This window comes from Lasiodiplodia theobromae (assembly GCF_012971845.1).
Source record: "Lasiodiplodia theobromae strain AM2As chromosome Unknown scaffold_1, whole genome shotgun sequence".
Lineage (NCBI taxonomy): Eukaryota > Fungi > Ascomycota > Dothideomycetes > Botryosphaeriales > Botryosphaeriaceae > Lasiodiplodia > Lasiodiplodia theobromae.
This window is the reverse complement of record NW_023336399.1, coordinates 461,330-488,362: the sequence shown is the minus strand read 5'-3', so window position 1 is coordinate 488,362 and position 27,033 is coordinate 461,330. Positions and strand designations below refer to the sequence as shown.

Sequence of the window (27,033 nt, the reverse complement as noted above, 5' to 3'; positions counted from 1 at the left end):
GAGATACCCTTACCTGGCTTTTTTTTTTTTTTTGCGTACAGAGCAGTTGGCAGGTGCGACGGTCAAGGGGGGTATTTAGTGCTTTTTTTCAGGTCGCTCAATACATCACTCGTTCACCTTCTTAGCGTCTCGCCACAACCAGCCGTACACCGTAGCGTAGTGCTAGCATATTCCTTCGCTCAAGTCATGGGTAATTAAAGTCATTATTCAGATTTAAGAGGTATCAACAGTTATAACTTATTGTCCAGATGGTAGATCAAATCACCTATGAGTACTGAATCTACTAATCTTCGGGCAAGCCTCCGGCTGCAAGACATACTACCCTTTGTGACGGGGGGAGATGAGGCGTCTGTCCGGACGTGGAAGCACAATTTAAATGTAGACAACTGCAAGCGGATAAGAGCTTTAACTTCCCAGTTTTTTGCAGCCCAGCGTTGGAGAACTTTCGAGCTTACAGAGACCTCACTCTAATAGAATTGGCACGAATGATCTATGAACTTCGAACTGTGATGGGCTGTTCTCTGGGAAAACCTTTTGATCATTGCTAAGAAGGACGGTTATGGGGCGATTCTATCCCGTCGGTGCTGATATAAATCAACGATAGCTCAAATCCTTCCGCAGCGGAATGATGTCGTGCAGGGATCAAGAAAAACTAGCCTTGATAGGCAAGCGCGCTAAGCTAATCTTGACCCACCCTCAACCACAACTCATCCCTCACTCATTCTACCAGACCCCACAGTAAGTTGCAGAACACAAAATCTCACACAATTAGGCACATGAAGCCACCGTCAGAATGTTTTCGTATCATTTCAGCATCTACGTCCTGATAAGAGCCCCAGCTGCTCACCCAAGTGGAGCCCCACCAAACCACATCATCCAAATCACTCGCCCAAAAGAATCTCCCACCTACTCGCCACCACCTCCAGCAACAGCCTACATCTGCGCAAGCAGCTGCGCCGCGGCAGGGTTGCCAGCAAGCAGCTGCGCCAGCTGATCCTGCGTAAGCGAGACGTTGAGCGCGGGGCCAGCGCCGCCGGCGACGGGTTGGTCCTGCTGCTGTTCCGGCACCGTAGAAGCGGCAGCGGCAGCAGCCTGCGCGTTCTCGCCCTCCGTCGCAATGAGCTGATCCTGCATCTCCAGCCCCTGCATCGCGTCACCACCACCGTCACCACCACCGTCACCACCATCGTTACCACCACCACGCACGCCGCCCTCCTCCCCACCACCCTCGCCCTCGCTCTCCGACGCCATGTCGTCGGTGAGTACGTACTCGCAATAGTTCCAAGGCCGATCGACCTTGCAGCAATTGTCGCACGGCCACTGCCTATCGCAATTCTTGCGCTTACTCTTCTTGCAGGAGACGCAGACGCGCGTATGCTTGACGTCATGCACGTTGATAACGACCGGGACGGCCTTCTTCTTCTTCTCCTGGGTAGAAGAACCGTCCATCTCCTCCTCGCCAGCCTCCTTTCTCCGCGCCATCTCCTCCTCCATCTTCTTGTTCCCGCGCTCAACCGCCCGCTTATGCAACCGCGCCGTCTCCGGCGAGCACCGGAAATACGGATTCGTCGCGCCGGGCCCGTAGGGCGGCGGCGGATGATCAACCGTCGTCGAATTGCTGCTGTTGTCGGCTGATGAGACGTAGGGAGGGAGAGGGGTCTCGTCTTGCTGCTGCTGGGGGGCTTGTTGTTCTTGTTGGACGGCCGACGCGGAAGCGGGTGCTGCTTCTGCTGCTGCTACTACTGCTTCTGCGGCTGCGGCAGGTGGATCAGGAGGGATGACGGTGGAAGAGGAGCTCGCGGACTGGAAATCCGGCAGCACCTGGGCGTGGGCCTGGGCCCGCTGCTGCTGCTGCATGATGTCGTCGTCGCCATCATCATCATCATCATCAGCCGCCGCCGCCGTCGTCGTCGTCGTCGTCTCCATCATATTGCCCGCTTGGATCGTCGTCGTCGGCTCGGCTGGCTCGGAATCAGGCGCCGCCGCCGTCGTCGACGGTGGAGGACCCTGCAGCGGAGCAGCAGCAGCAGCTGCTGCTTCGGCTTTTGGAACGGGCATGGTGTGGTGCGTCGTCGGCTCGGTCGTGGTGAGAGGAGAAGCCTGCGCTGCCGCCGGCGGAGGAGGCGGTGGTGGGTAGGCCGGTGCGCCATGGTGGTGCTGGATGCCTGCTTGGTCGAACGGAGGTGGTGCCGGACTGGCGCTGCTGCTGCTGCCTGCCTGATGGCCTTGTGCGGTGGTGGTGGCAGCGGGGTTGTGCAAGTAGGGGGGGTCTGGAGATGCGCTCTGGCCGCCGGCAGCGCCTTGCGTCGTCTGGCTGACGAAGGAGTTGGGGTTGGGATAGTAGCCCGGAGGCGCCCAGCTGGCGGAAAACTGGTGCGGAGGCGGGGGGTAACCAGCAGGTGGGATTTGGATTTGCTGCTGGGGAGGAGCATAGAAGTGCTGCTGGGCTTGGTGCTGGACTTGGGGGTGCTGGGCTTGATGCTGGAACTGGTGCTGGAACTGAGGTTGCTGTCCAGGCGGGGGTTGCTCTCCAGGGTATCCAGGGTGGGTGTTCGGAAGAGAGCCTTCGGATCCCGGCGTCGGAGAGGGTTGAAACGGCTCTGGCGAATGATGAACTTGATACGGGTGGCCGCCATAACCCGTCGGTGGGTAGTAAGCAGGATAGTGCATCTGGCCATATTGACCGTACGGGTGAGGCGCAGGTTGAGGTGCATTACCCGCCAGCTGTTGCTGCTCTGGGTGAGGCTGGACCTGAGGTGAAAAGCCGAAGCCAAACGGATTGTACTGCTCCTGGCTCACCTCCCACTGAGGTTGCTGTTGAAGATCTTGCTGCTGTTGGACGTCTTGCTGCTGTTGCTCAACCTTAGGACCTTGCTCCTGGCCTTCCTCAGGTTTGTCTTGAGGCTGCGGCATCACATAGTAGGGTGGAACACCCAGCCGCGGCTGGTCGTCGCTATCATCCATCTTGTCTTGGACCTTAGGGTGAAGGTGGGTGGAGGAGGAAGAGAGGTGGTCCGCCGAGAGAGGTGGTTTTGTAGACCGGAGTGCCAAGAAAATGCTAATCGATAGGAGGCCGTGATGCTCAGCACCAGCTGCTCTACCGATGGGGTTTAGTGTGTTTCTTGTGGCTGGCTTCTCGAAGCTTCAGGTGTGTGAGGTGGAAGAGCTTAGGCACATGTAGTTTGATGTCAGCGGCGGCTGCGTGTAGAACATGTTTGCCAATACCGACAAAGGCCAGTGCGAAGAATAGCGTCCCTATGCTCATATCATGGGTAGTTGAAGCTATCGTCCGGACGTGTATGTAGAATTTTAAATTCCACATTCTCATCCGGACGATAGCTTCAACTACCCATGAGCAAAAGTTAAATTCGCTCCAGCCATCGGCTGCGATAGGGGGCTGTAGATAGTGATACCCATCACGTACATAATGCAGCTAGAAGAACTATTCTTGCTAGCATTAATCAATTTGATAAGAGATGTAAAACATTAACAATACATTTTGTCTCAGGAAATCTGCCACAATCTGTATGAAGAGAAGCACATATCCCACACCACATACAATAGTGCAGCTGCCGACAAACTGCCGTGGCGCCAGGCAAGAAGTCCTGAAATCAAAAACTCCAAACTCCGGACCCCCAAACTCCAAAATCCCAGAAAACCCAACCCCAGAAACTCCCAATCGACAAAATCCCTAATCGTAAACCCTAGCCTCCCGCAGCCGCCTCAACTCGGCGCTCTGCTGGCCCATGCGGACGTGCAGCTGACAGTACAGCTTGATCCCCTCCCGGATCTGCGCCCGCGCAGCCTTGAGCTGCTCCTCGCTATACGCCAAGCGGTCCCTCAGGTTCTGCGCCGCGCACTCCAGCGTCTTGCTGCGCTGCTCCGCCATGCGCTCCCGCTGCTCGCCGAGCCTAGCCAGCCCGTCGCCGCGCGCCCGCTCCTTCTCCACCTCCTTCTCCAGCCTCTCCACCTCCTGCCGCGTCTCCTGCTGCAGCGCCTGCCGCTTCTCCTCCTCCTCCTCCTCCTCCTCCCGCTGCGCCGCCATGCGCACGTCCCGGTCACGCGCGGCCATCACCACGACGAAGTCCCGATCCGCCTCCGCATGCGCCGCGGCGCGCGCCAGCTCCTCGCACACCTCGGCCAGCCCCGCATTGCCGCGCCGCAGCTCATCCCTCTCCTCGCGCTGCTTAGCCGCCGCCTCCTCCATGTCGTGCTGCATGACGGACACGTCCATGTCCAAGTCCGCGATGGCAGCGAATGCGTCAGCCAGCTTGGCCTTAGTCGCCCTGTGGGCTGCCTGCTCGGCGCGCAGCGCTCGCATGCTGGTGCGGAGCTGCTTGACGGCGGCGATGCACTGGGCGCTGGCGGCCTGCTTGAGGGCGGTGGCGTGCGCCGCCTGCTTGAGGGCGGCCAGCTCGTCGGCGTGTTCGGCGCGCAGGGCGGCGAGGGCGCGCTGGTGCAGGGTCTCGGTTAGCGCGTAGTACTCGCCGTCTTTTTCGATGTAGCCGCCGACCTCCTTCCACACGGCCGGGGAAGGGCTGGGGGCGGTGATGGTGATGGTGGTGGGTTGGGTGGGGGTGGTGGGGCGGGTGACCATTTTGGATTGGGGTGGGGGTTGTGTTTGTGGTGGTTGGTGGTTGGTGGTTGGTGGTTGGTGATTGGTGATTGGTGATTGGTGATTGGTGATTGGTGATTGGTGATTGGTGATTGGATGTGTGTGTAGTGATTGCTGGGATAGCAGAAGTTGATGGGTAGCTGTAAGGCTGTAAGGCGTATATATCTCTTGCGTATGTGCTTGAGACTGGTGAGTTGTGCGAGTTGGAATGGGATTAATTGAGCGGGAACAGGCCGGGTTTTAACAGCGAGGAGAAACTACTTTTGGCCAGAGGATGTCAGAGAGAATTGACTGGTCTTAACTGCAATTGCGTGACTGCTGAAAAATTGGGGGCGTTGGCTTGTTCTCGTAGTCACAACTGCAATGTCGTAGTTTTGACGGCCAAGACCCTGGTACGGTACAAACAACCATCCACCAGCAAACAGATGGACAACCCCACCTGAATTTCCCTCATCTGACTGCGTTTGACAAATCGTGGGGTTTGGATTGGTGGTCTTCATCACGGCTTTTGGTAGACGCTAAACCACTACGCGTGGTTTGACGTATTCGTGCCATGTTGTGGACTGTTTCTCGCTTCTATTGGACATGTGGTTTGTTTGCAGACCCTTATAAGTTAGCCGTCATCCTCTTCTAGTTTCGCATCGCCATTATACTAAAAAAAAGGTCTGCTATATACGAGAATGCACTTTATACAGTCTAGCATTGTTCACTGAACGATCCGTTTCTGGCTTCTAACCGTCTCAGAGGCTAAGAAAATCCTTCTTAATTACTTTCTACTGCAGTAAGTCCACTTTTGCCCTTTGGGGTAAACTACTAAAAGCCGTTCCGTAGTTATCCCCAGATATCATCATCGATTCCCTTAGCAGGCAAAACTCCATCAGAACCACCAATCCAGGTCCTGACAATTGAGGCTATCTGTCTATCCGTAATAATGCCCCACCAGTATGTCTATCTACCAATCCGTAATAGTGCCTCCCCAGTATCGTCATCTATCCAACCGTAATCAAGTCTCACCAGTATGACAATCTGACCATCCGTAATAATACCCCATAGAATAACAAACTCCAAACCATCGCTGTCAACCTGAGCTTCTGCCAGGAGACCCCAAAGAAAGGTGAAAGACCCTCCCCAAATTCCCATCGATCATACAACTAATTATCTAGAAGGACTTCGTCCTCTTGCGGCCCAGGCGACGAACCTCCTCGCGAGCCCTCGCCTCCATCTTCATGGCCTTGTTGAACTGTTCCTCGGTGGCATCCATGCCGGCGTTCTTGACAAACTCTCCGCGCTGGTGAAAGTAGTTGAAGAAGCCGCCAAGCTCCTTCTCGCGCTCCTCCATATCCTTCTCGTCGTCCATCTCCAGCTCCAGTGGCTCGTGGATGACCGGGTCTTGCGCCAACCAGCCGACCTGCGCCATCTTCTCCTTGGCGACGTCCGTGCCGTAGACATCCTCGAGGATGCGATCGAACTCGTTGTTGACGCGTCCGATGACCCTCGCCGCAATGTCCGCCACAATTCCACCAACTTGCTGGTTGTGGCCCTGCTGGTTCTCGCCCTGCTGGATCTGGTCCGTCTGGCCCTGGCCCTGGCCCTGACCAATCTGACCCTGGCCCTGCTGTGTCTGGCCCTCCTTCTCCCTCTTCTCCCTCTCCTCCTTCTCAATCTTCAAGTCCTCATACCTCCTCCTATACTTCGCCGCCTTCTCCCTCTCAACCCTCAACTCCCCCTCCACCTTCCCCACCCTCGCCAACAACCCCTCCGCCTTATCCCACAACCCCTCCCCCTCCACCTGCGCCTCCGCCCGCCACTTCCGCAACTCCCCCACCTCCCTCTCCGCCTCCAACGCGCGGTCCAGCAGCCCCGCCTTCTCCTTCTCAGCCGCCTCGGCCCGCGCTTTCCAGTCTTTGCCCGAGGACAGCGCGGCGCGGTGGTCGTTGTAGGCGCGGGTGTAGAGCGTGAGCAGTTGCTGCGCGCGGTCGTGCGCGCGCTGCCCGTGGCGGTGGACGCGGTCGGCGAGAAGGGTGGACTGGCGGTTTTCGCGGTCGGACCGGAGGGCGCGGGTGTGCAGGACGTGATAGCGCGCGTGGGTGTCGGTTTCGGCGGCGGCGGCGGCGGTGAGGGTGGATTGGAGGGAGGCGTTCTCAGCCTGGAGGCGGGCGATTTCGGCCTGGAGGGATGCGATGGTGGGGGTGCTGGGGGCACTGGGGCCGCTGGGGGCGCTGCCGTCGGTGGGGAGAGAAGTGGCAGCGACGCTGGTGTTGGCATCCTGCGGCTGCTTGTCGGCTTCCTCTGATAGCTTGCTGGACTCTTTCGGCTGCTCGCTAGCCTCCTCCTTGCTCTCCTCTGACTCCTCAGCGATGACAGCGTCGATCTTGGCCTGTCGAATAGGCAGCTGGAACGCCTCGTGCTTGGCGGATCCGGCAGACTTGGTCGGGGTCTTCAGGGCGTCCTGCGATGAAGGTCCAGCAGGAGTAGTGGGAACATCGTGAATAGGGTGCTGCGTGACTGAAGCAGACTCCCTCGGAGCGTCGTCAACGACCGTTGAGGCAGTGGAGAGCGTGAGGCCGCCAGGATTCTTGCCTGTCAGGCCCTTACGAGAGGCCAGGGACTCCGGCGCCTTGTGCGAGTTTTCCTGACCGTGCTGCTGAACTGTGGTCTCCCCATCAAGCGGGAGAGCGCGCCGGGTCTTCGGGACGACCACCGGGGGCGGAGTGGTCTGGGGGCTACCGCTCAAATTGAATGGGATGGGCCCAGAACCGGTGATATGAGACTGTCCATTCTTTTCCTGCGCAACCGGTGTTGTTCCTCCCATTGTGATGCTCCTCGAGAATGGAGGCTTTGCTTCGTGGCTTGCGTTGGTGTTGGAAGAGTCGCCTTGGGTGGCGTCGGGGTTCTGGGGCGGGCTGCCGGGGCGGTCGGGGTTGGTGTGGACCATGTTTCTTGCTTTAGACCTGGCTTGGGTTTCCTTTTTGGAGGTAAACTGCTTGGTGTGGTAGTTGGGAAGGGCATCTCTTACTAGTGTTGCTAGAATATCTGAATGAGAGTCGTATGCGCTTCGGCGCGAACGAGGGAATGTGCAGGCGACCTGAATGAGTGTGGACGACGATGTCGAAAGAAGGTCGGGTTGCAGATGGAGAAGGTTGGTCGTGGGTGTCCGCAGGTCTGATTGTATCTTATTGAATCGTCAGTGATTGAAACCCGGAGCCGGAGGCGCGGTCCGCGGCTCCACAGTCAGGTGGACGGGAAACGCAACCCTATGACGCATAGCATGCGAAGTGTTATTGTCGATCATGCGACCACAATCGTGTTTGGCACGGCAGGCGGGCTCACGGGCGGACTGCTTGATCTGGTGTTTCTTTAGGGAGGCGGTATCACGAAGCGCAGCCTGCAAGAGCATCTCTTGGAGCAGTTCAGGGAATCTCTCTTCTCCGCCGCAATGCGGGAGATCGCATGACACTCGGGGAGACTCTCTACTGCAACATTGCCCCAGCGAGAATTTCTTAGCATCTTGCGCCTAGTCGGCTTTGGCACATGATTCCACAACAATGCGCGCGGCACGACGTGGAGCTCGCGCTGAGCCTGACATAACGTAAAGCTTGCGTTAAGCTCCACGTCCAGGCGATCTCTAGAGCCTACAGCTTCACCTTTCGGGCAGCGAGCATGGACGCTGTGGCCCAGCTCGTTTTAATTCAGCCATTTTGGGCACCTCCTCTCATCGCTGGCCGGTGTTAGGCAAATTGGATCCGGCTACGAAGCCCGCAGGGATGCATGTCACCCAACACGTGTATGAATCTTAGGTGTACTGCCAAGCAGCAATTCATGCTCGCGGATGTCTCTATGAAGATTTTACTGCGGCTCGTCTTGGACATCGTGATGGGTTTGCTGATTTTCGCGCCGCCTAAGGCAACCATGTCTTTGCAATTGTGCCAGGCACGGATTCAACCACTGCTGGATGCGCCTGAACGGCAGAGATAAGCCCAACACAACGTAGCGTAGTGTGCAGGTACGCTGCCAATGGGAGAGGGTGTCACGATAGTTGCTGTGGTGTTGAATCCGGCCCGAGTCACCAATGACGATTTTGCACAAGTCGCTGCTTGAACCACCATCACAGCCAGGATCTGTCTCCGTCAACAAGCCAGTTTTCGAGAAAACTCACGATTCCTCAGCTGAAAATTTTTATCTCTATTATGCCATTGGGGCGTTTTCTGTGCTTTTCGATAAGGATGCGCGTGCATGCTTGTGAACTGCATGTCGACTGCCGAAATCTGTCTATCGCTCTCCGAACCTCTTGCCGACTTCCAGTCGAAGCCAAAATCAAGCCATGAACAAGAAAAGAAAAAACAAAAGCCATAGAAAAAATACCAAAGCCCAACACTACAAACCATTGACCTCCAGCTCCACGCTGAAGTACCATGATCCACAAGTTAGAAAGACTCCTCCTCGAGGATCTGATCATCCTCATCTGCCTTCAACAACGCCGCTCGCAGCTCCTCCGTCGCCTTCTTCCGCCTCTCTTGCTCTGCCTCGAACCTCTCACTGTTCTCCTTCTCGTCTTCTGGGTCAATCGACAAGTCGAGCGGCTCCCAGGACTCCTCGCTGTCAGTGACAGCCTTCTCGCCGAGGCCACGGTGCTTGATCTTCTCGCCGTCCTTCTCGCCATCCAGCAGATCCTTACACACAGTCGTGATCTTACTCAACACTCCATCCATGATGTTCTCCGCCGCAGTGAACTCACGATCCAGCGGCTGCACCTCCGTCTCCTCAATCGGCTGGTCCAGGATGCGGTCCAGCTCATCGCAGAAGGCAAAGTCCTCCTCCATCAGATCGTACCTGTGCATATCAGCCAGGCGCATCAGCATAGCCCTCAACACGACCTTGTTGAACTCGTTCTCTGTGAAGTTGTAGATCATGTAAGTGCCCTTGGGCAGTCCCGCACGCTCGCGGGTCAGGGTGAGCTCCTCGATCAGCCTGTGGTTGCGCTTGACCAAGGCAGAGATGATACGACGGTTCATCTCGCACTGGTCCTCCGCCGACTTCTCACGGCGCTCACATAGCGCATGTTCGGCATCGACGTTGTTCAGAGCAGTGAGGCGGATCGTGACAGTATCCAGGCAGGCCTGCTTGGCGGCGAGCTGCATTTGCATGTCTTCGACGACCTCCTGCCACTCAACCGGCGCAGAGTCGACACGCGCCTCGTTCAGCGCGTACTGCAGATCGTCAACCTTCCGCTCGAGCGCCGGGACGCGATCCGCCGCCGCCTTCAACTCCGGGACAACGCCCTTGACCTTCTCTAGTTCGGCCTGCGCCAGCTGCTCGCCAACCGTCGCGTCATCGACCTCCGTCCGCGCGTCAGTCAGGGCGTCCTTCAGCTGCACGACCTCCTCCTTCAGCGCGTCGATGGCGTCGCGGTCAGCCGCGGCAGCAGCAACGAGGTCTCTGTTCGCGACGACCAGCTTCCGTCCCTCGCGCACGTTGCTGTTCGCGGCCTCGATGAAGGCGCCCATGTACTCGGCCAAGCCGCGGACGACCTCGTCGTTCGTCTTCTCCGCCAGCGTCGCGACGTTAACAACACCATAGCGCGCCGCCTGCTGGAGGAGGGCCAGCATACCGCCGGCGACATCCTCCGCGTACGCGAACACCGCATCGCTGCCCGCCTGCGTCTCCGCGGCCGAGGCACGCAGCCGCAGGTTCTCGTTGTGCAGCCTAGCCACCGCATTCTCAAGCGGCACCCTCTGATCCAACAACCGCCTTACCTGCCCCGCCTGGCTCCGCGAACTCCACTCCAACCGCTGCAGGTAGAGCGTGTCGAGCGCGACGTTCCTGAGCAGGCGATCGAAATGCTGCGCACACTTTTCGGCCTGGTCAGCGCGCTGTTCGGCGGCGGCGCAGCGCTGCTCGGTGGCCTCGAGATCGCGGGAGGCGGCGACGAGCTCGGCTTCGACTTCGTTGACCAAGTCTGTCTGGGCCTCGAGGCATGATGCGGCTTCGGTGGCGGCGCGTTCGTTGTGCTCGGCGGTGGCCTTGGCGGAGAGGTAGGCGGCGCTGTTGTGCTCGTTTGTGGCGGTCAGCGCGGTGATGTGCTCGCGCAGGAGGGAGATCTCGGTGCGGAGGGCGGCGTTCTCGGTGTGGAGGTCCGCTGCGGAGGGGGAGGCGCTGCTGGGGTCGGGGAGAGGACGAGGAGTGGAGACGGAAGGCTCAGCGTTGTCCTGCTCGTAGACGGCTAGGACGTCTTCCTCGTCGTTCTCCTCGGCGAGCTCCTGAGCTTCTTCTGCCAGCTCTGCGGCGCGACGTGCTTCGGCTTCGGCGGACCGGACGGCGAGGTCGCGGTCGCGATCACCGCTGCCGTTCAGGCTGGCGACAAGGGCCTTCCACTCTTCCTTCGTGACCAACTTCTGCTTGGTCGGAGAGGGGTTGCGCTTAGGCGCGGTGGTGATAGGGGCAGTCTCGCTGATGAGAGCTGCCTCGAGCAAAGAGCCGACCTTCTGTTCGCCAAGAGGGGGCGAGGTGACCGCAGTCGCGTTGCTGAGAGCATTTTGGAGGGCGGCGTGGGTTGCCCAGACGCCAGTGAAAGGAGTGGGATGGTCAATGAAGGCAGGGACGGGACTGGGGCGGGCCTCGTACTGCTCAGGCGCAGCCAGAGGGGAGGTCTCGTAGGAGAAAGGCGAGCTGTGGCGGACGACGGTGCCGCTGCTGTTGGCGGGACTGGGACTGGGGTCGCGGTAGATGACGAAGTCCTGGTTGCCAGCCGCTGGGTAGTGGAGGTCGTCATCGATGATCGACTGGTCGGCGGACTCCAGCTCGTCAGACTCTTCGACGATGGGCTCTTGAGTAACAGGCTCCTGAACGCTGAGCTCTTGATGAGCGCGCTCGTTGCTGCTGGACTTGTGGCTGGCGGACTCCAGGGCAGCGACCTCCTGGAAGACGAGCTTGCAGTTGGTCGGCTTGGGGGTGTCACACTCTGGGACAACGGGCTCCAGACTGACGAGCTCCTGATAAAAGACAGTGTTCTCAGCGGCCTGGTTGTTAGCCGTGAGAGAGGCGAGGGTGGACGTGCTCTCATCATCAAGCGACTGGAGAGAAGTCAGGATTTCAGCTTCAATCTTGCGGAGGCCGGCGTCGTGGGAAGCGAGGGTTGAGTTGCACTCGTCATTAAGAGAAGCGAGGGCATTAGTGAGTTCGACCTCGAGAATGTTGATGGTGGACTCATGGAAGACGATAGTCGAGGTGTAACTGTCGTCGAGAGAGATGAGAGCATCTGTGACCACGACTTCAAGACGGTTGATGCTCGCCTGGTGGGAAGCGTTAGTGGCGTCGCACTCATCGTCGAGAGCCTCCAGATAGGCAGTGAGGTCGACTTCCATGTTAGTAATGTGGGAGTCGTACTTCTTCTCCATGGCAGCGACCTTCACATCGAACTCCGACCGCAGGGACTCAATCTCCGACTCATGGTCGCTCTTCGTGGTGGCGTCCAGCGCATCAACCTTCGACAGGAGGAACTGGAGCTCCGACTTGTGGTCGCTCTTCATGGCAGCGACGAGCTTATCATGCTTGGAGAAGATGAAAGCAAGATCGGAGTCGTGCTTCTTCTGGAGCGACTTGACCTCAGCCTCGTGAGACTCGGCTTCTTTAACAACCTCCGACAGGATGCGGTCAATCTCAGCTTGCTTGTCATCCACGGTCTTCTGCAGGACAACGGCGCGCTCGCTCGCGGTGTTGACGGAGTCGATGCTGGCCAACACCTCCTTCTCAAGAGAAGCGAGACGGCCAGTGACGGTGGCAATCTCGGTGTTCTTCTCAGCGATGGTCTGCTCCAAAGCGGCGACAACGTCGTCTCCAGCTTGCATTTTGCCGACATTGGCAGCAGCCTCTGCCTCAAGAGAAGCAACACGTTCAGTGACAGAGGCGATCTGGGCGTCCTTCTCACGCTGAACGGCGACAGCATCCTGCTTATGCGTCTCCTTGAGGGTGGCAACCTCGCCCTGGTGCCTCTCCTCAATAGCCGCGACCTCCTTCTGATGCGTCTCCCGGATCAAGGCGACCTCCTTCTTCTGCGCCATCTCCATGAACGCCATCTTCGACCTGTGGTGCTTGAGCAGCGTCCACACCGTCGTCTTCTGCTCCTCGCGCAGGTCCGCCATGGCCGCCTTGTGCTTCTCCTCGAGCGAAGCGGCGACGTCCTTGTGCTCCTCGAGCAGGCGCGCGGTGGCATTCGCGTTACCCCTCTTCTCCGCGCGGCCAAGCGCCTGCTGGTGAAGCCGCTCGAGGTCCGCGACGCGCGTGTCGGCCTCCCACGCGACGACGTTGAGCGCGCCGCTGAGGTCCGAGGTCATGGACGAGTTCAGCTTGCGGAGGTGGTGGATGGAGGACTGCAGGGAGTCGACAGCGGACTTGTGGGCGGCGGTGGAGACGCCGTGAGCGTGGCCGTTGCGGTAGATTGTGCCGTCGGCGGACTCGGTATAGGTGGGGGGGATGGGAGCCGGGGAGAGGTCGGAGGGAGAGAGCTTGATGGCGGAGAGCCAGTGGCGGGGGCAGGCATCGCTGGTGACGGGGGTGGAGGTGTCGACTTCGACGATGGTGGAGCCGATGGAGTTCCAGGACTCGACCGAGCTGACGGAGATCGTGATCTTGTGGGTGGCAGCAGCTTGAGTGTTGGGGTCGACTGTGTCGGGAGCGGCTTTCGCGTCGTCGACGGTGTCAGGAATGGCGTTGAGGGCGTCAGCGATGCTGGAGGAAGCAGGTTTAGCATCGCCGACAGCGTCGGGAGCGACCCTGGCGTCGGCGACGGGACTTGGAACAGAGTTGATGAAGTCAACAATGTTGGAGGAGGCAGCTTTTGCATCGTCGGCAGTCTTGGACGCGGACTTGGTGTCATCGAGGGGTGCGGCTGCTGTGACGACGGGGATAGGCTTCGAGACGCGCGCCTTCATGTATTCGAGGAGCGCGTCTGCCATAATGGCGTCGAACATCTGGATCGTCTTGACATAGCCAGGCTTGACGCCGGGCTTGGCCATGATGGACTGCTTGACATAAGTAGAATCGACTCTTTGAAGCTTGATCGGATCACATACCTTGGTTTCAGCACGCGCGATTTTCTTCGACTTGATCGGGTCGGAAGTCTTGACGACTGACGGCTTGGGGTTGGACGTCTTGACGACGGAAGACTCGATGTCGGAAGGCTTGAGGTTCAAGGCCTTTAGGACGTAGGCCTTGCGATCGGCCAGCTTGGGATCGGTGGGCTTGACATCGGTATTCTTGATGATGTTAGCCTGGTCAGCCTGCTTGAGGTCGGCCTGCTTATCCAATGGCTTGTCATCGGAAGGGTTGGTGTGCGCGTGCGCGGGCGCTCTGGCTCGCGCTATCAAAAAGGCGCAGAGCTCGAAGATCCCCGACAGCCAGAGCGAGTACATGGCCACGAGGATGAAAAGGAAGAGAACAAAGTCGGCACCCATGATGGAAGCCGGTGAAGACGGTATTTCTGGAACGTTTTGAAGGCGCGAATGAGAAATGGGTTGAAGTGTTCGTGTTACAGCAAGGGCTCAGTTTGATAGGAGGCGCGCTGGTATGCTGTTCGGGAACAAAGCACAACAACGAAGGTCGGAGCGAGCAGTGAAGGAAAAAGAGAGGAAAGAGGGAAGGTGACCAGGTGGGCGGCGGTTTTGTTTACGGTCGTCGTCGCGGGTGGGCACCCGTGCGCAGAGCCTCAACGACCATCTGGCGCAACGCTGGTTGCCAAGGACAGCAGTAACACTTTCGCACCCCAGCACACGGTCCACCCGGGTCCAGTTGGACATACCTAGGCTGGACAGCAATCTGGAGCCGCGCCCGCGGGCCTGCGCAAGAAAGATCGCCACGGAGTTGTTCAGCATATGGACTTCGTGACCCTTGCCCACCTCCTCTCCTCCACAGATTCGTAACCCTTCTGGTCATACCACCGCCTTTCAAGGGGCCTTTGAGCTCCGTAGATGCTCTCAGGAAGCCTCTCATCATTCTTGACCTCCGGGCGCCACGCCGCATGCCCCAGATTGTGCTCCCGTTTCGACCTCAGCCGCAAAGAGGGACGGTACTGTCATGCCTGCAAGCCTCGGATCACCGCTTTCTCCACAACCATCCCTGTGTCCAATATGCGCGCGCGCCAAAGCCCACGAAGCAGTGATATTAGCTCCACGCCCACCCAACGCAGCCGTCCGCCCATACTTCAGCATGACCACCTGTTGCAGCCCACTCTCCGCAATTACACGGTGCCGTAGATGGATTATATCGTCCCCATAAGACTGCCTTGCCTCTCAACTGCTTCCAGCGGACACCCCACTGGAGCTCGAGATGCTCCTCAAGGAACTGTGACCACATTCTCTTGCTCGCGCTGCCAGGATCGGGAGGATGCACGTCTAACACTGAGCCCATATATAACCCACTAACACTCGTAGGAGACGTTCAGCCTCTTGAAGAGCTAATGAGGATGCTCAAGCTCCAGCGGGAAGAGCTTCTCCAGCCCGGCGACATGTTGTATCAGCGCTTCCGAATATACCATGAACCGACGGTGTCCGCTGGGTTTTCGAGGCAAATCACCGGACTGAGGACTCTGGGCGATGCTGTGAATACGGCTGAAGCGTCGCTACAACACATCGGCCTTTGGGAAGAATACTCTTGTCGCGAGAAGGGATTACAGAGACCAGTCGACTCTCGACGCCACAGTCAGGAAAATTCCCGGCCTACTCCAGGATCCAGCAGCTTGGATAGCAACTCTACAGGGCGCTCAACGATCGGGGCGCGATGTCTCGAGGGACACACAGTAATTCAACATTTCCTCTGGGGAGGCCGATCAGCGCGCTTGACGGAGGTGCCGGAAACCTCAACACTAGCTAAGTGTGGTCTTCATTCAGGCCCCGTCGACCCTCCGCACTATTCGACCACACCGACGCCTCTGTTGCCGATAATAGTGCGCGCATCAACGGTCGAAGACCAACTTTCTTCCTTAGCTCCGCTCCATTCGTGCATGTCCTCCCGTCGTTGAAACCGCATGCAGCAAAAGAAGCTTCCTAATCGCTTCAGCCCCCAGAAACTCCCGCGATCAGCCAAATGTGCCAAAAATATAAGCCGTAGAATGTCTATATACTGAAAGCTGGCAATACCTGGTTCAGCGCGCTGGGTTCTGGGGAAACGCTATATATCCCTTCCCACTTTCGGGTCCGTGAGATGATCTCTGAGCGATTTGACTTCCGATCCCGCTCATGGTGCGCTTGTCCCAGCGGTAAACGCTGCTCCTCGGTCTCCGTGCTACTTGACGTTCCCATATCCGCATAGTGACTCGCGACAAGTGCTGGTCGCCCCCTTCGTGAGGTTCTACGGGTTGCGCGCATTAGCATTGACTGCTTCCGCGAAGTTGCTAGTGACTTTGGCTATATTCCTCATGAGAACCAACACAAACGACTGTCCAATTTTTGAGTTGAAAGTCTCTTTGCGCCCCTCTCGTCTTGGTCCATCAAAATTTGTGACATTCCCGGCAGACCTCTGTGCCCTCCCCAGTCCTCGATGAAGGCACGAAGTGGTGGCCTATCTCCCGGTTCAACTGGCCACGGCGAAAGATGACAGTGTTGGCAGCCTGCCCCTATTGCCCTGTCATCATTCTGGACGACCTCGTTCATCGGTCCAATGTAGAAGACGGATTGAAGCGTAGGGATTGTGCGGTTGAAGTTTGGGAGGTGTTATCTCTCATGTGCCACGAACTCTTCAATCTCGTGCAGAAAAAATTGGTCCCGACGGTTCAGTGTACCAAAAGATGAAGGAACTATCTGCGAAGTAAAACAAAAAGTCAACCTACCGGCGGTGTCGATGGACACCAGCTGGCAATAGTCTATAAAACCCCTTTTCAGGAATTTTCCCCCTCTACCCCAGCTGGGAAGGTGGTGGAGTGCTGGTATGGGATTTTCATCGCCATACCTGACGACACTCCGTACCATAGGCCCCGCGTTGCGGAAACCCTTAGGTGAAAGACTGGCCTCGCTGGCGAAGCTAATAACCATTATTTGGACCGCAGCGGCGAAGACGAACGGGACCTTGTGATAATGAGAGATGGGTGCTGTGCTAATCCGAACATGGAGCAGCCTCGCCGTCAAGGCCCCTTCCATCCATATCTGTCGGTGGTGGATCGCCTGGCTTGAGTTTCTATTGCCAGTTCCTTCAGCCCATTCCCGCTCCTGTGAGAGCAGTACTTGCGATATGAACAATGACATTGTCCAAGCCGCCGAGACTGAAACTTTTGTACAATGTTGAACTGTTTATGCAGCGTTGGAATGCTGAGCACATGCACAAACATGAACAGAACATTGTTGCAATTCAACGGTGAAACAGCTTTCCCTTACTTCCAGCGTAAATTGCTCGCCTGCTAGAAGCCAGCAAATTTCGCATTTCAGTTCTTTTCGCGCATGTATCAAAACTTAAGACATCTTCTAAAGTATTTTTTTATCGGCTGGAGGTGAATTGATGACTTCTTGCCAGTTAAAAGGTTCTGGATGCCTTCAATCTGTGTTTATAGAGCGGCGTCCTTGTGCTTGAGTGGAAAGCGCTTGTGATGCTACAGTGCTGCCTCTCGAACATTACCGTCCTGCACTTGAACTGCGATTTCTTCCGCAGATTGAGGGGGCTACTCAATATGGAGCCAGCCAAATCGAGGACGGCCAATGCGTCGACTGGCAGTGCCTCCGCCAGCCTTCGGTAGTGTAAAGATATTTCTAGATGACTTTCTTTGAATTTCCCAGATGCTACAAAGCTCTCTGCTGGGCATTTGAAGGCATTGGCTATGAAGCAACAACCAGAATGTGCTAGCAAAAGAGAATATTGACAAAGGCTGGTCTGGTAGTCTGGCTTGCTGCAGGGTCGAGGATTCTGGAAAAATAAAGGCTTGTTAAATCACGAAAGGAATATGATGGATATACTTGTAGAAAGGCATTGGGCATGACTGTGAAATACAAACGCAGGCCTTACTGAATTGTAGGAAAGCGGGGAAAATCAAGTTTGCGGAACTGCTATCGGCTGTGAAGCTATAAGGTTTGGTACGACGTGTATCTCTATACTGGTGTCTGTGCCCATGCCTATGGCGATGCACGAGAGGCGCTGTTCAACATAGACGCCTTTGAACCACATGAAGGCATGAAAAAAAAAATCTTCGCTCTATGGATAGACTAGTAAGGAAAAGGAAATAAGGAAATGAAACAAATGTAACTACCGCCTCCCAGAATGAATAATTATGCCTTTCTGGTCGGCTTCCCGATGAACCGCAAGACAAGGTGAGCGCTTAGAACTGCTTGCGCTCCACTCCATCGCCAAGGTCGATGACGACAGGGCCCTCCTGCTCCTCCTGCTCCTCGACTGGCTTCTGAGAAGCCTTCTCCCTGGCCTCGCTGCGCACTTCATCCAAGAGGCTTGTGGTTTTGGCGAAGCGAACCGGGGCCGGCTTGCCCTCCGCCTCCGCCTGCGCCTCCTGTTTGGCGCTTTCCTTGCCCTTCTCCTCTTCCTTGATCAGCGGGTGCAACCCGGTCGGCATGGGCCTCTCGTCGATAATCGCATAGAACGCTTTGACAACGTTCTCGAGAATGACGGGAAAGACCCGCTCAGTCGCCGTCAGCGGCCTTTCCAGCATCCGCGAGTCCTCATTGAACATCTCGTGGCCCCAAGCCTTCTGCGTGAACTCGCCCAGCATCTCCGCATCCTGCTGCTCACAAAGCTTGAAGTCTTTGTCCGTCAACTCCACGCCGAGGCGCTGCGCCGCCATCTCGAACATGGCGCGCAGGTGGATCTTGTCCATGCCGACGGCGCCGGGCTCAGGCACTTGGGATTCCAGGCCGGCCTTGACGCGCAGCTCCTGGTACATCTGCACGGCGCGGTTGTGGTGCTTCTGAAGGGCGCAGATGACGTTCTCGCGGAACTCGTACATCTGGTCCATGCCGTGCATCTTGCTTTCGCAGTCCTTGTGCTCCTTCGCGACTTGCTTGAGGGTGGTGATTTCGCTCTTGGCCTCTTGAAGGTCGCTGCGGGCTTGGACGAGCTGGTTGTAGAGACCGTTCATCGTCTCGCGGACGTCGGCGGAGAGGTTGGCGTCCCTGGTGTAGTGCCGGGACAGACGGGCGTTGGCGGCGATGAGTTCGCGCTCGAGGGCGACGGCCTTGGAGGCGTCGGGGCGGAGGGTGCGGATCTTGTGGTGGGCGGTGTCGAGCTGTTCGTCCTTGAAGGCGATTTGCCAGAACTGGTCGAGGTTGTCGTCGTCAAACTTCTTGATGGTACCGGCCTGGCTGTTGAGCTTCTTCTTGAGGACGACGACTTCCCTGCGATGCTTCTCGGATTCGTCCATGATGCGCTTGTTCTCCTTCAGGACCTTCTCGATCTGGGAGTTCATGGACTTGGCGACGGCCTCTTGGATGAAGCGTTGCTGGCTAGCCAACCGGTTCTCCAAGTCCTTGACGCGTGCCTTCAGATTAGCATTCTCCGACTTGGTCATGTCGAGCTCGACCTCCATGGGCTGCTTCTGATCGAGCAGCTCGTGGATGTAGCGCGCTTGCCGAGCATTCCTGTCTTCCACCATCTTGCAGTCCATGTCGTCGCGAGCGAAGCGGTTAGCATCTTGCTCAGCCCGGAAGACACGAGCCCGCAGCTCGTTGATGGTGTCATCGCGCTGCTGCAGCCACTGATTCATGCGGTGGCAGATTTCGATGAGCTGCTGCTTGTCTTGCTCCAGGCTAGCAATAGCATTGTCCTTCTCCTGGGCAGCCTCGCGCAGTTGCTTGACTGCGTGCTTCTGCTCAATAAGCTTTCTTTGGCTAGCCGCCCTGGTGCGCCTCCTTTCCTCATCGAACGCGCGGTTCATGGCGGCGATCTCCTGATCATGTTCCTCCTCGAGCCTGGTCATGTTGGACTCGTGGACACCTTGGAGAGAGTCGACTTCGCGGTGGTGCTTGTTAGCCGTCAAGCCGATCCAGTGACCGTTGCGGCTGATGTAGCCAGCGGCAGTCTTCCAGTGGCTTTTGCGCTGCTTGGGGCGGAGGTCGTCACTGTCCAGGCTGATGTCAGACATCCAGTCCGGGACGGGACCGGATTCTGAGGCCGTCGAAGAGTTGGGCGGGGTGAACAGGGTGGGAAGGGTGGGAGGGGCCGAAGCAGTCCTCGAGCGGCTATGCTTGTGGAGGCGGGCCAGCGCATCTTGGATAGGTGTAAAGGAACGCGCATGGCGCAGACGATGGGTGGCGCGCGAGAAGATGTTGGATTGGGGAGACTTGGTGGACTGGCGAGGCGAGGCGGGCTGCTCGACCAGTGAATCGTGACGCTGGGCAATTTCTGCGGACGTCAGCTTCTTGTAAGGGAGAGGAAGGTGTTGGGCTTCGCGCTTACGGCTTGAGGGGCCAGCATGCGCCTCCTTCTGGGAGGAGTTGCGCTTCGTGAAGTTGAAGAAGCTGAACATCGGCATGATTATGTTGTTCGGCTTCGACTGAACTGCGGAGGGTGGTCGAGGAGTCGCTGAAGCTGTCGTCTATGAATGGATGAATGAATGGATGCGAGGAATCAGGATCGCTGGTAGGAGTATGAAGACTGCTGTCGCTGGTAAGGATAAGGAGACTGGGTGTCGTTGGTACGAGTAAACAGAGTGGACGACGTTGTAGAGGAAACGGAGTGGACGGTCGGCGCGGTGGGTTGCTATGAAGTAGCCTGGCAACGGCAGCATCAGCAGGTGATGCACTAGCGCCGGAATCTTGGCGCTGCAGAGCCTCACCCAGAAGTGTTAACACATGGTGGTCTGTGCGATGGTGGTGAATGTAGAGGGGCGAGAGGGTTGCCTCCGCACACCTCGCTACTAGCGATCACCGGCGGCAACAGCATAAGAAACGCCTTCAAGCCTATTTGCGGGTAATATCTCTTGTATATCAAAGAATGAGAACATCTTGTACTGCTTCAAGCTGTAATGACTGCTCGCTGCGTAGCTACACTTCAACGGTATTATACAGCCACTAAGTTCTAGAAGCATTCGCCCTGAAAGGCAAATGGAACCCTTAAGGGCGTCGGCTTGGAAACTAGAATCTTCAAAGAAGTAGGCTTTATATAAGTATTTGGTGCTTTGCCTGCTATGTTTGATCCCTTGATTGCTCTCCAACTTAGCCCCGACCATGTGCTTCCACTGGCCTTGTGTAAATTGCGTGGAGCGATTGCAACTGATTGCCTCCATTCCATTTTATCAACTTATCTCCACTTCTGGCCTGTGATTTCCTATTTCTTAAAGATGACAGTTGCAGATGATCCTTCGTATAGTAGAAATGCTTTTTAAAAAATTGAGACTGCATAATAGATCTCCTATATTGTGCAACGATGATAGTTTCTTATTTTTCTTGTCATTAGGTCTTATACAAATACAGAAGTAGAAAGGAAGTCTACAATATCTGCAAGTAGACGATATTTCTGGGCCTTCAATCCGGACACGCCTTCGCCATCACGTTCGCCCGAGCCACAGTCGCCTGCGCACAACCCCTTCAGCATGTATTCCCGTTCTGGTCCCGCTCAACAGTGAAGTAATACACCCGCTGACCCCAGTACATGAAAGCAAACGAGCAAATCCAACTCCACGCGCACCACCAGCAACCAAACTCCGGCAAACAACCCACAACCAGCCCCCGCAGCAGCCCACAAACGCCATCATCACAACCCAAACCCCTCCTCTCCCCCCGCCGACTCCCCCACCCTCACCTCCTCCCAATTCCAATCCTCCTCCTCATCCCCCTCTCCCTCCCCCTCCACCACCAGCGCCTCCCTCTCCCTCTGGCACCCCAACCACCGCCGCACCCCCTCCAACCTCTCCCTCTCCCTCACCTTCCTCTCCATCCTTCCCCTCTCCCCCCTCATAAACTCCTCCTCCTCCCACCCCCTCTTCTCCCCTTCCAACCGCCGCACCCGCCGCTCCATCTCCCGCGCCCGCCGCCGCGTGGCCCGCAGCTCGTCTTGCAGCGCGTTGAGCTGGCTCAGCTGGCTTTGCAGCACTTCGTCGCGGCCGTGCAGCGCGCGCCAGAGGTTTGCGTTTTCTGAGGCGGTGGCGACGGAGGACTGGTTGGTGCGGGAGGAGGCTAGGGCGTGGCGGAGGTGGGTGTTGACGCGCTGGAGGTGGGTGATGGTCTGCGTTAGGTGTTTGTTTACAGGCTGCGGCGGCGGCAGCGCGGAGTACGGCGGCGGCGGTGGTTCCGACGACGCGGACGAGGCCTGCTGGAGCTGCTGGTCCTCGGCCTGGAATGGGTTGGGGCCGGCGGCTGTTGGAGGAGTGGAATTGTTGTCTGCTGGCGGCTCCGTTGCGTTTTCTTGGGGTTGGGCGGGGTGGCCGGAGGGGATGGTGGGGTGGCGCGGGTTCCACGACGGCATTTTTTGGCTTTTTGTTTTTATGCTTTGGTTTAGTCTGGTTTGGTTGGTTTGAGGAAGTGATTGTTGTGGCGGAGGTAAGTTGTATTTGAGACTGAAAAATACATTGCAGGAGGGCACACTACGTATACGATCTCGAGAGTTGCGGCAAGTCAGAAGTGCCATGGCAGTTCAAACGGGCAGAAATGTGAGCCGGGCAGAAGTGTGGGCCAGGACCTCGTGGTGGATACCCTGGATTGGTACCGTGGTCCAGAATCAGGGACTCTCCAAAAACCAGGGACTCCATCAACCGCTGTTCGACGAATGTATCTTGCACAGCCATACCCACGGTCCAGGCGATGGCGTCCAATCAGGTGGAAAATTTTCCTTCCGGCAACGGTATACAATTCGCAGATACGATTACACCGACTACACGAATGAACATGCCTCATGAAACGGGAGAGGAGGTTTATAAAGTAGCGTGCAACAACCCAAGAAGGCCATTTATTCGCGGCGAAGTACTTGCCTCTTCGAGTATCTCTGCAGCGATCAGAAGCGATGAGTGGGCAGCTGGAACAGGGATATGGACACGATGCACGAATTAGTCAGCACGAGCTCCTCAGGCTTTCAGGCACACGACAGTTTCACCATACTACACAAGCCTCCACATGATACGGGAAACACTGACGAGATGTGACTTTCTTTTGTGATTCATAACGATTGCCCAAATCCAGGGCATAAGCATAAAACCCAGACTCCGCCGCCCATCCATAGCAATAGCTCCGCGCTGTGGGGTCGACATTAAATAAAGATCATGGCGCCGAATGCCGTACACTAAAATAAACCTAGAACACCGCAAACAAGTAGAGTAGCAAGGAAAGAAAAAAAACCATCCTGTCGCCGTATGTAGCCTTCTTTATGCATACCTTCGAAAGCAGGTGGGGCCATTCCACTTTGCAGTTATTTTTCGCAGAAGCACATGAACAAGGTTCGCGAAGGTGAAAAATCCGGGGTGTGTGAAGGGCACTCACGCCTCGCCGAACAGGCGAGCAGTGATGTCGCCCATGTAGGCCTCCTCGAGCTCGTAGTCCATGCCGTCGTTCTTGTCGATGCCGACGTACTCGAAGGCCGAGACGACGCTGTCGACCTCGAAGCCCATGGCCACGAAGCGGTCGATGAGATCCTTGTTGTAGCCGTGGTACCTGTCACACCATCAGTATGGTAACCCTCTTTCTCTCTGCCCTCGTGTGTGTACGTACGCAGCCAGCTTCGCCTTCTCCTCCTGCACCTTCTGCTCCTCCCGACGCCGCTTCAGCGTCTCCTGCGTGGCGCCGCCGCTCCCGCCGGCTATCTCCTTCTTCGGCGCGTTGGCGAACTTGACGGCCCACTCGCGCGCCTTGTGCTCGAACTCGGCCGGCTGCTTGATCAGCATGCCAGCCACCTCTGCATCCTGCGGATCCTTCGGCTCGGGCGTGCTGAGCAGCGATTGCAGCGATATGAGGGCGGATTTGATGGTCAGGACGGGCGACCAGGCTTGCGAGAGGGTGTCGAGACATATGGCGCCCTGTGGTTGTTGGTGGAGTGGTTAGCTGGGGGGGATTCAACAAAGTAGGGGATCCCATGGTACGCACAGTCTGAGAGCTGACGTTGGGGTGCCAGATCCTGGTCTCGAACTTCATGACGGGCGGCCTGAAGGGGTAGTCGGTGGGAATCTTGATGTCGACAGAGTACTCGCCGCCCTCGTAGGGCGTGTCGGGCGGGCCCTTGAAGAAGCCGCGCAGGTGGGTGAGGTCGTCATCGCGGTGCGTGTCGACGCGGATGCCAGAGTGCGGGTCCGACTTGATGTCTGCGATCTCTTTGGCGATGCGACGGGTGCGGTTGGAGGCCATGGTGAGGATGGGTGTAGAATGAAGTGTGGGAGGTGGTGGATGTTTAAAGTGGGTGGCCGGGGTTGGCGAGGCAAAAGCAATATGGGGTGTGAAGGCGGGAAGGTGCTTCTGTTGGTTGTGGTCAGCGCGATACCGTGATGGCGGGGCGCGTGCGGCGGGGTCGCGGAAACGAGTGGGTTCTAAGCATTCACAACGGAACCCGTTGGCAGAGAGCAGCCATCGCAGGAAGTGGTTGGGCGCTTGAAGAATGCAAGACTGCTGCGTCTGCAGCAACGGCGCAGCAACGGCGGGCAGAACTCACATCGAAGTCTGGGTTGAGAAGCGGCAGAACTCAAACGGTCGAGGCTGCACCAGCTCTGGGTCGCCGCCAATGTGAGCGATAGATATACTGCGCTTGGGCAACAGGGCTGAGAGCAGTCCGACGTGGTCTGCCTGGTGTGGGTTGCGAGACGGCGCGCCTCACATCCAATGACGACGGTCGTCGGTGGACCACGGCAGAAATCACGTGCGCGGCTCGAGCGCGTCCATCGCCGGCGCTCCAGCTCCAACAGCTCCGACCTGCCATTACCAACACCATCGCCAAACCCATCCGCAACCACACCACCCTCCGCCATCCGCCCGCCGACCGGTCTCGCTCCGCGTCGCTCTCCTCTCTCACATCCGCGCCCCCTCACGCACCCCGCGCCTGAAGAGCCGCCACCATGGTGAGTCGCCGCTCTGGCCAGCAGAGCTCCAAACACCGCATGCTGACGTCGATCTAGGGTGCAAACCAATCTCAAATGGGCGGTGGCCCGCCCGGCGGTGACAAGGACAAGAAGGGCGACAAGGTACGCAGCAGATTGCTCTACACGCCATTTCGGCCGCCTCGCCTCCGCAGATCCAGCCACTGACAGCTATGTAGAAGGACAAGCCCAAGTACGAGCCCCCGCCGCAGCCCACCACCCGCCTCGGCCGCAAGAAGAAGAAGAACGCCGGCCCCAACGCCGCTTCCAAGCTCCCGACCGTCTACCCCACCGCCCGCTGCAAGCTCAGGTATCTGCGCATGCAGCGCATCCACGACCACCTGTTGCTGGAGGAGGAATACGTTGAGAACCAGGAGCAGATCCGGAAGTCCAAGGCTCAGGCTCAGAACAACGCCCCCGTATCAGCTGGCGGCGATGCGGACGCCATGGACAGGAACGCCGATGAGAGGAGTAGAGTGGATGACATGAGAGGTAGCCCGATGGGCGTTGGCAACCTGGAAGAGCTTATCGACGACGACCACGCCATCGTCTCGTCCGCCACCGGCCCCGAGTACTACGTCTCCATCATGAGTTTCGTCGACAAGGACCTGCTCGAACCCGGCGCATCCATCCTGCTACACCACAAGTCCGTCTCCGTCGTTGGTGTGCTGACCGACGACACCGACCCCTCCGTCTCGGTGATGAAGCTCGACAAGGCCCCGACCGAATCGTACGCGGATATTGGAGGTCTGGAGTCGCAGATTCAGGAAGTAAGAGAAGCAGTCGAGCTTCCGCTGCTGCATCCGGAGCTGTACGAGGAGATGGGTATCAAGCCGCCGAAGGGTGTCATTCTCTACGGTTCGCCCGGTACCGGCAAGACGCTACTGGCCAAGGCCGTCGCCAACTCGACAAGCGCAACATTCCTGCGCATCGTCGGCTCCGAGCTGATCCAGAAGTACCTTGGTGACGGTCCCAGGCTAGTACGCCAGCTCTTCCAGGTCGCCGCCGAGAACGCCCCGTCTATCGTCTTCATCGACGAAATCGATGCCATTGGTACCAAGCGTTACGAGTCGACGTCCGGTGGTGAGCGTGAAATTCAGCGTACCATGCTGGAGCTCCTCAACCAGCTGGACGGTTTCGACGACCGCGGTGATGTCAAGGTCATCATGGCCACCAACAAGATCGACACCCTCGACCCCGCCCTCATCCGTCCTGGTCGTATCGACCGCAAGATCCTCTTCGAGAACCCTGACCGTAAGCAAAAGCCCTTCCCCGCTACCTTAGAGAGACTCAGCTGCTGACAAATCCACTACAGAAAACACCAAGAAGAAGATCTTCACCCTCCACACCTCCAAGATGTCCCTCAACGAGGACGTCGACCTCGACGAGTTCATCAACCAAAAGGACGACCTCTCTGGTGCCGACATCAAGGCCATCTGCTCCGAAGCCGGTCTCATGGCCCTGCGCGAGCGCCGCATGCGCGTCCAGATGGCCGACTTCCGCACCGCAAGAGAACGCGTGCTCAAGACGAAGAACGAGGGCGAGCCTGAGGGTCTGTACCTCTGAGCTTGTCTTCTCGCTTTTCTTTTGAGTGGATGAAGGAAAGGATGGGAGAAATTTCATGGTGCTTGATGGAAGGAAATGGCATGGGTTTATGCTTAGACGTATGCGATGGTGCTGAGGAGGGGATCGAGTAAATGCTAGATGTATTAATAGGAGCGTACTTGATGAATGCGGCGCGCTACGATATTGCCGTTCATGCCTCCGCTTGGTTGATGACTCTGCTTGTCGGGCAAATGATCAGCTTCGTCTTCCAATATCATCTCAATCTCCCCGGTCCAGCCTCCGCCGCTTCCGCGTCACATACCATATCCTGAACGTACTGTAGTATGCTTCCTTCATAGGCTTCCGACCTTAGTCTCATACGATGCATTGTTACCCCGCTTTGTATGCATACTCTGATATCTTCTCGTGCATTGGACATTGGACACGTCGTAGCAAGGGCAATTTATTGGCTAGGAAGTTGTGAAGCTGCATGCGGGGATCTAGATTTTGTCATATTTGCCGTGCACTTTCCGTGCATGGCTTGTGATCTCGCAATCGAGAATGAAGGCAATGGAAAATATGATAGGAACCTAGAGTACTCCGGGCACAGCTAAAATAGTTAAGGCCGAAATCAAATGCCTTCCAGCATCGGTTCAAAGCAAATAAATAAATCATTACGACAGTGAAGACGTTAGAAAGCCTTGCCAATACATTTTGATCCGAGTACACGTCAGCCCAAACCTTGCTTCATGCAATGTCCGCCCTAGCTTGATAGCTGCACGGTGAGGGGGTTTTGCGTCATACCAATTAAATGTGGTTACAGTCGTAGATCTTGTTCGACCGTTGACGGAACTTGTTCCAAGCGACTCGCTCATTGGTGTCATGGAAGAAAATCTAAATC

The 27,033-nt window shown here is 57.1% G+C and overlaps 8 protein-coding genes across 8 annotated transcripts; 1 reads left to right on the top strand and 7 right to left on the bottom strand.

Moving 5' to 3' along the window:
* Positions 1 to 933: 933 nt before the first annotated feature.
* LTHEOB_142 (uncharacterized protein) lies at positions 934 to 2,964 on the bottom strand (the record flags this gene model as incomplete). The annotated part of the gene is made up of 1 exon (XM_035510119.1): positions 934 to 2,964. The coding sequence occupies one exon, from the start codon at positions 2,962 to 2,964 to the stop codon at positions 934 to 936; it is 2,031 nt and encodes a 676-aa protein (XP_035372144.1).
* A 727-nt stretch (positions 2,965 to 3,691) lies between these two features.
* Positions 3,692 to 4,597, bottom strand: LTHEOB_141 (uncharacterized protein; the record flags this gene model as incomplete). The annotated part of the gene is made up of 1 exon (XM_035510108.1): positions 3,692 to 4,597. The coding sequence occupies one exon, from the start codon at positions 4,595 to 4,597 to the stop codon at positions 3,692 to 3,694; it is 906 nt and encodes a 301-aa protein (XP_035372143.1).
* A 1,177-nt stretch (positions 4,598 to 5,774) lies between these two features.
* Positions 5,775 to 7,550, bottom strand: LTHEOB_140 (uncharacterized protein; the record flags this gene model as incomplete). The annotated part of the gene is made up of 1 exon (XM_035510097.1): positions 5,775 to 7,550. The coding sequence occupies one exon, from the start codon at positions 7,548 to 7,550 to the stop codon at positions 5,775 to 5,777; it is 1,776 nt and encodes a 591-aa protein (XP_035372142.1).
* A 1,489-nt stretch (positions 7,551 to 9,039) lies between these two features.
* Positions 9,040 to 14,064, bottom strand: LTHEOB_139 (Zip1 protein; the record flags this gene model as incomplete). Its single annotated transcript, XM_035510085.1, has 1 exon — positions 9,040 to 14,064. One exon carries the CDS (start codon positions 14,062 to 14,064, stop codon positions 9,040 to 9,042), a length of 5,025 nt encoding a protein of 1,674 aa, XP_035372141.1.
* A 3,842-nt stretch (positions 14,065 to 17,906) lies between these two features.
* LTHEOB_138 (Histidine-rich protein) lies at positions 17,907 to 20,063 on the bottom strand (the record flags this gene model as incomplete). The annotated part of the gene is made up of 2 exons (XM_035510074.1): positions 17,907 to 19,939; positions 19,994 to 20,063. 2 exons carry the CDS (start codon positions 20,061 to 20,063, stop codon positions 17,907 to 17,909), a joined length of 2,103 nt encoding a protein of 700 aa, XP_035372140.1.
* A 1,226-nt stretch (positions 20,064 to 21,289) lies between these two features.
* Positions 21,290 to 22,000, bottom strand: LTHEOB_137 (uncharacterized protein; the record flags this gene model as incomplete). Its single annotated transcript, XM_035510063.1, has 1 exon — positions 21,290 to 22,000. One exon carries the CDS (start codon positions 21,998 to 22,000, stop codon positions 21,290 to 21,292), a length of 711 nt encoding a protein of 236 aa, XP_035372139.1.
* Positions 22,001 to 23,003: 1,003 nt separating this feature from the next.
* LTHEOB_136 (Ubiquitin conjugating enzyme protein) lies at positions 23,004 to 23,865 on the bottom strand (the record flags this gene model as incomplete). Its single annotated transcript, XM_035510052.1, has 3 exons — positions 23,004 to 23,178; positions 23,236 to 23,540; positions 23,608 to 23,865. 3 exons carry the CDS (start codon positions 23,863 to 23,865, stop codon positions 23,004 to 23,006), a joined length of 738 nt encoding a protein of 245 aa, XP_035372138.1.
* A 701-nt stretch (positions 23,866 to 24,566) lies between these two features.
* LTHEOB_135 (ATPAse AAA+ type core protein) lies at positions 24,567 to 26,153 on the top strand (the record flags this gene model as incomplete). The annotated part of the gene is made up of 4 exons (XM_035510041.1): positions 24,567 to 24,569; positions 24,627 to 24,692; positions 24,767 to 25,841; positions 25,903 to 26,153. 4 exons carry the CDS (start codon positions 24,567 to 24,569, stop codon positions 26,151 to 26,153), a joined length of 1,395 nt encoding a protein of 464 aa, XP_035372137.1.
* Positions 26,154 to 27,033: the final 880 nt, after the last annotated feature.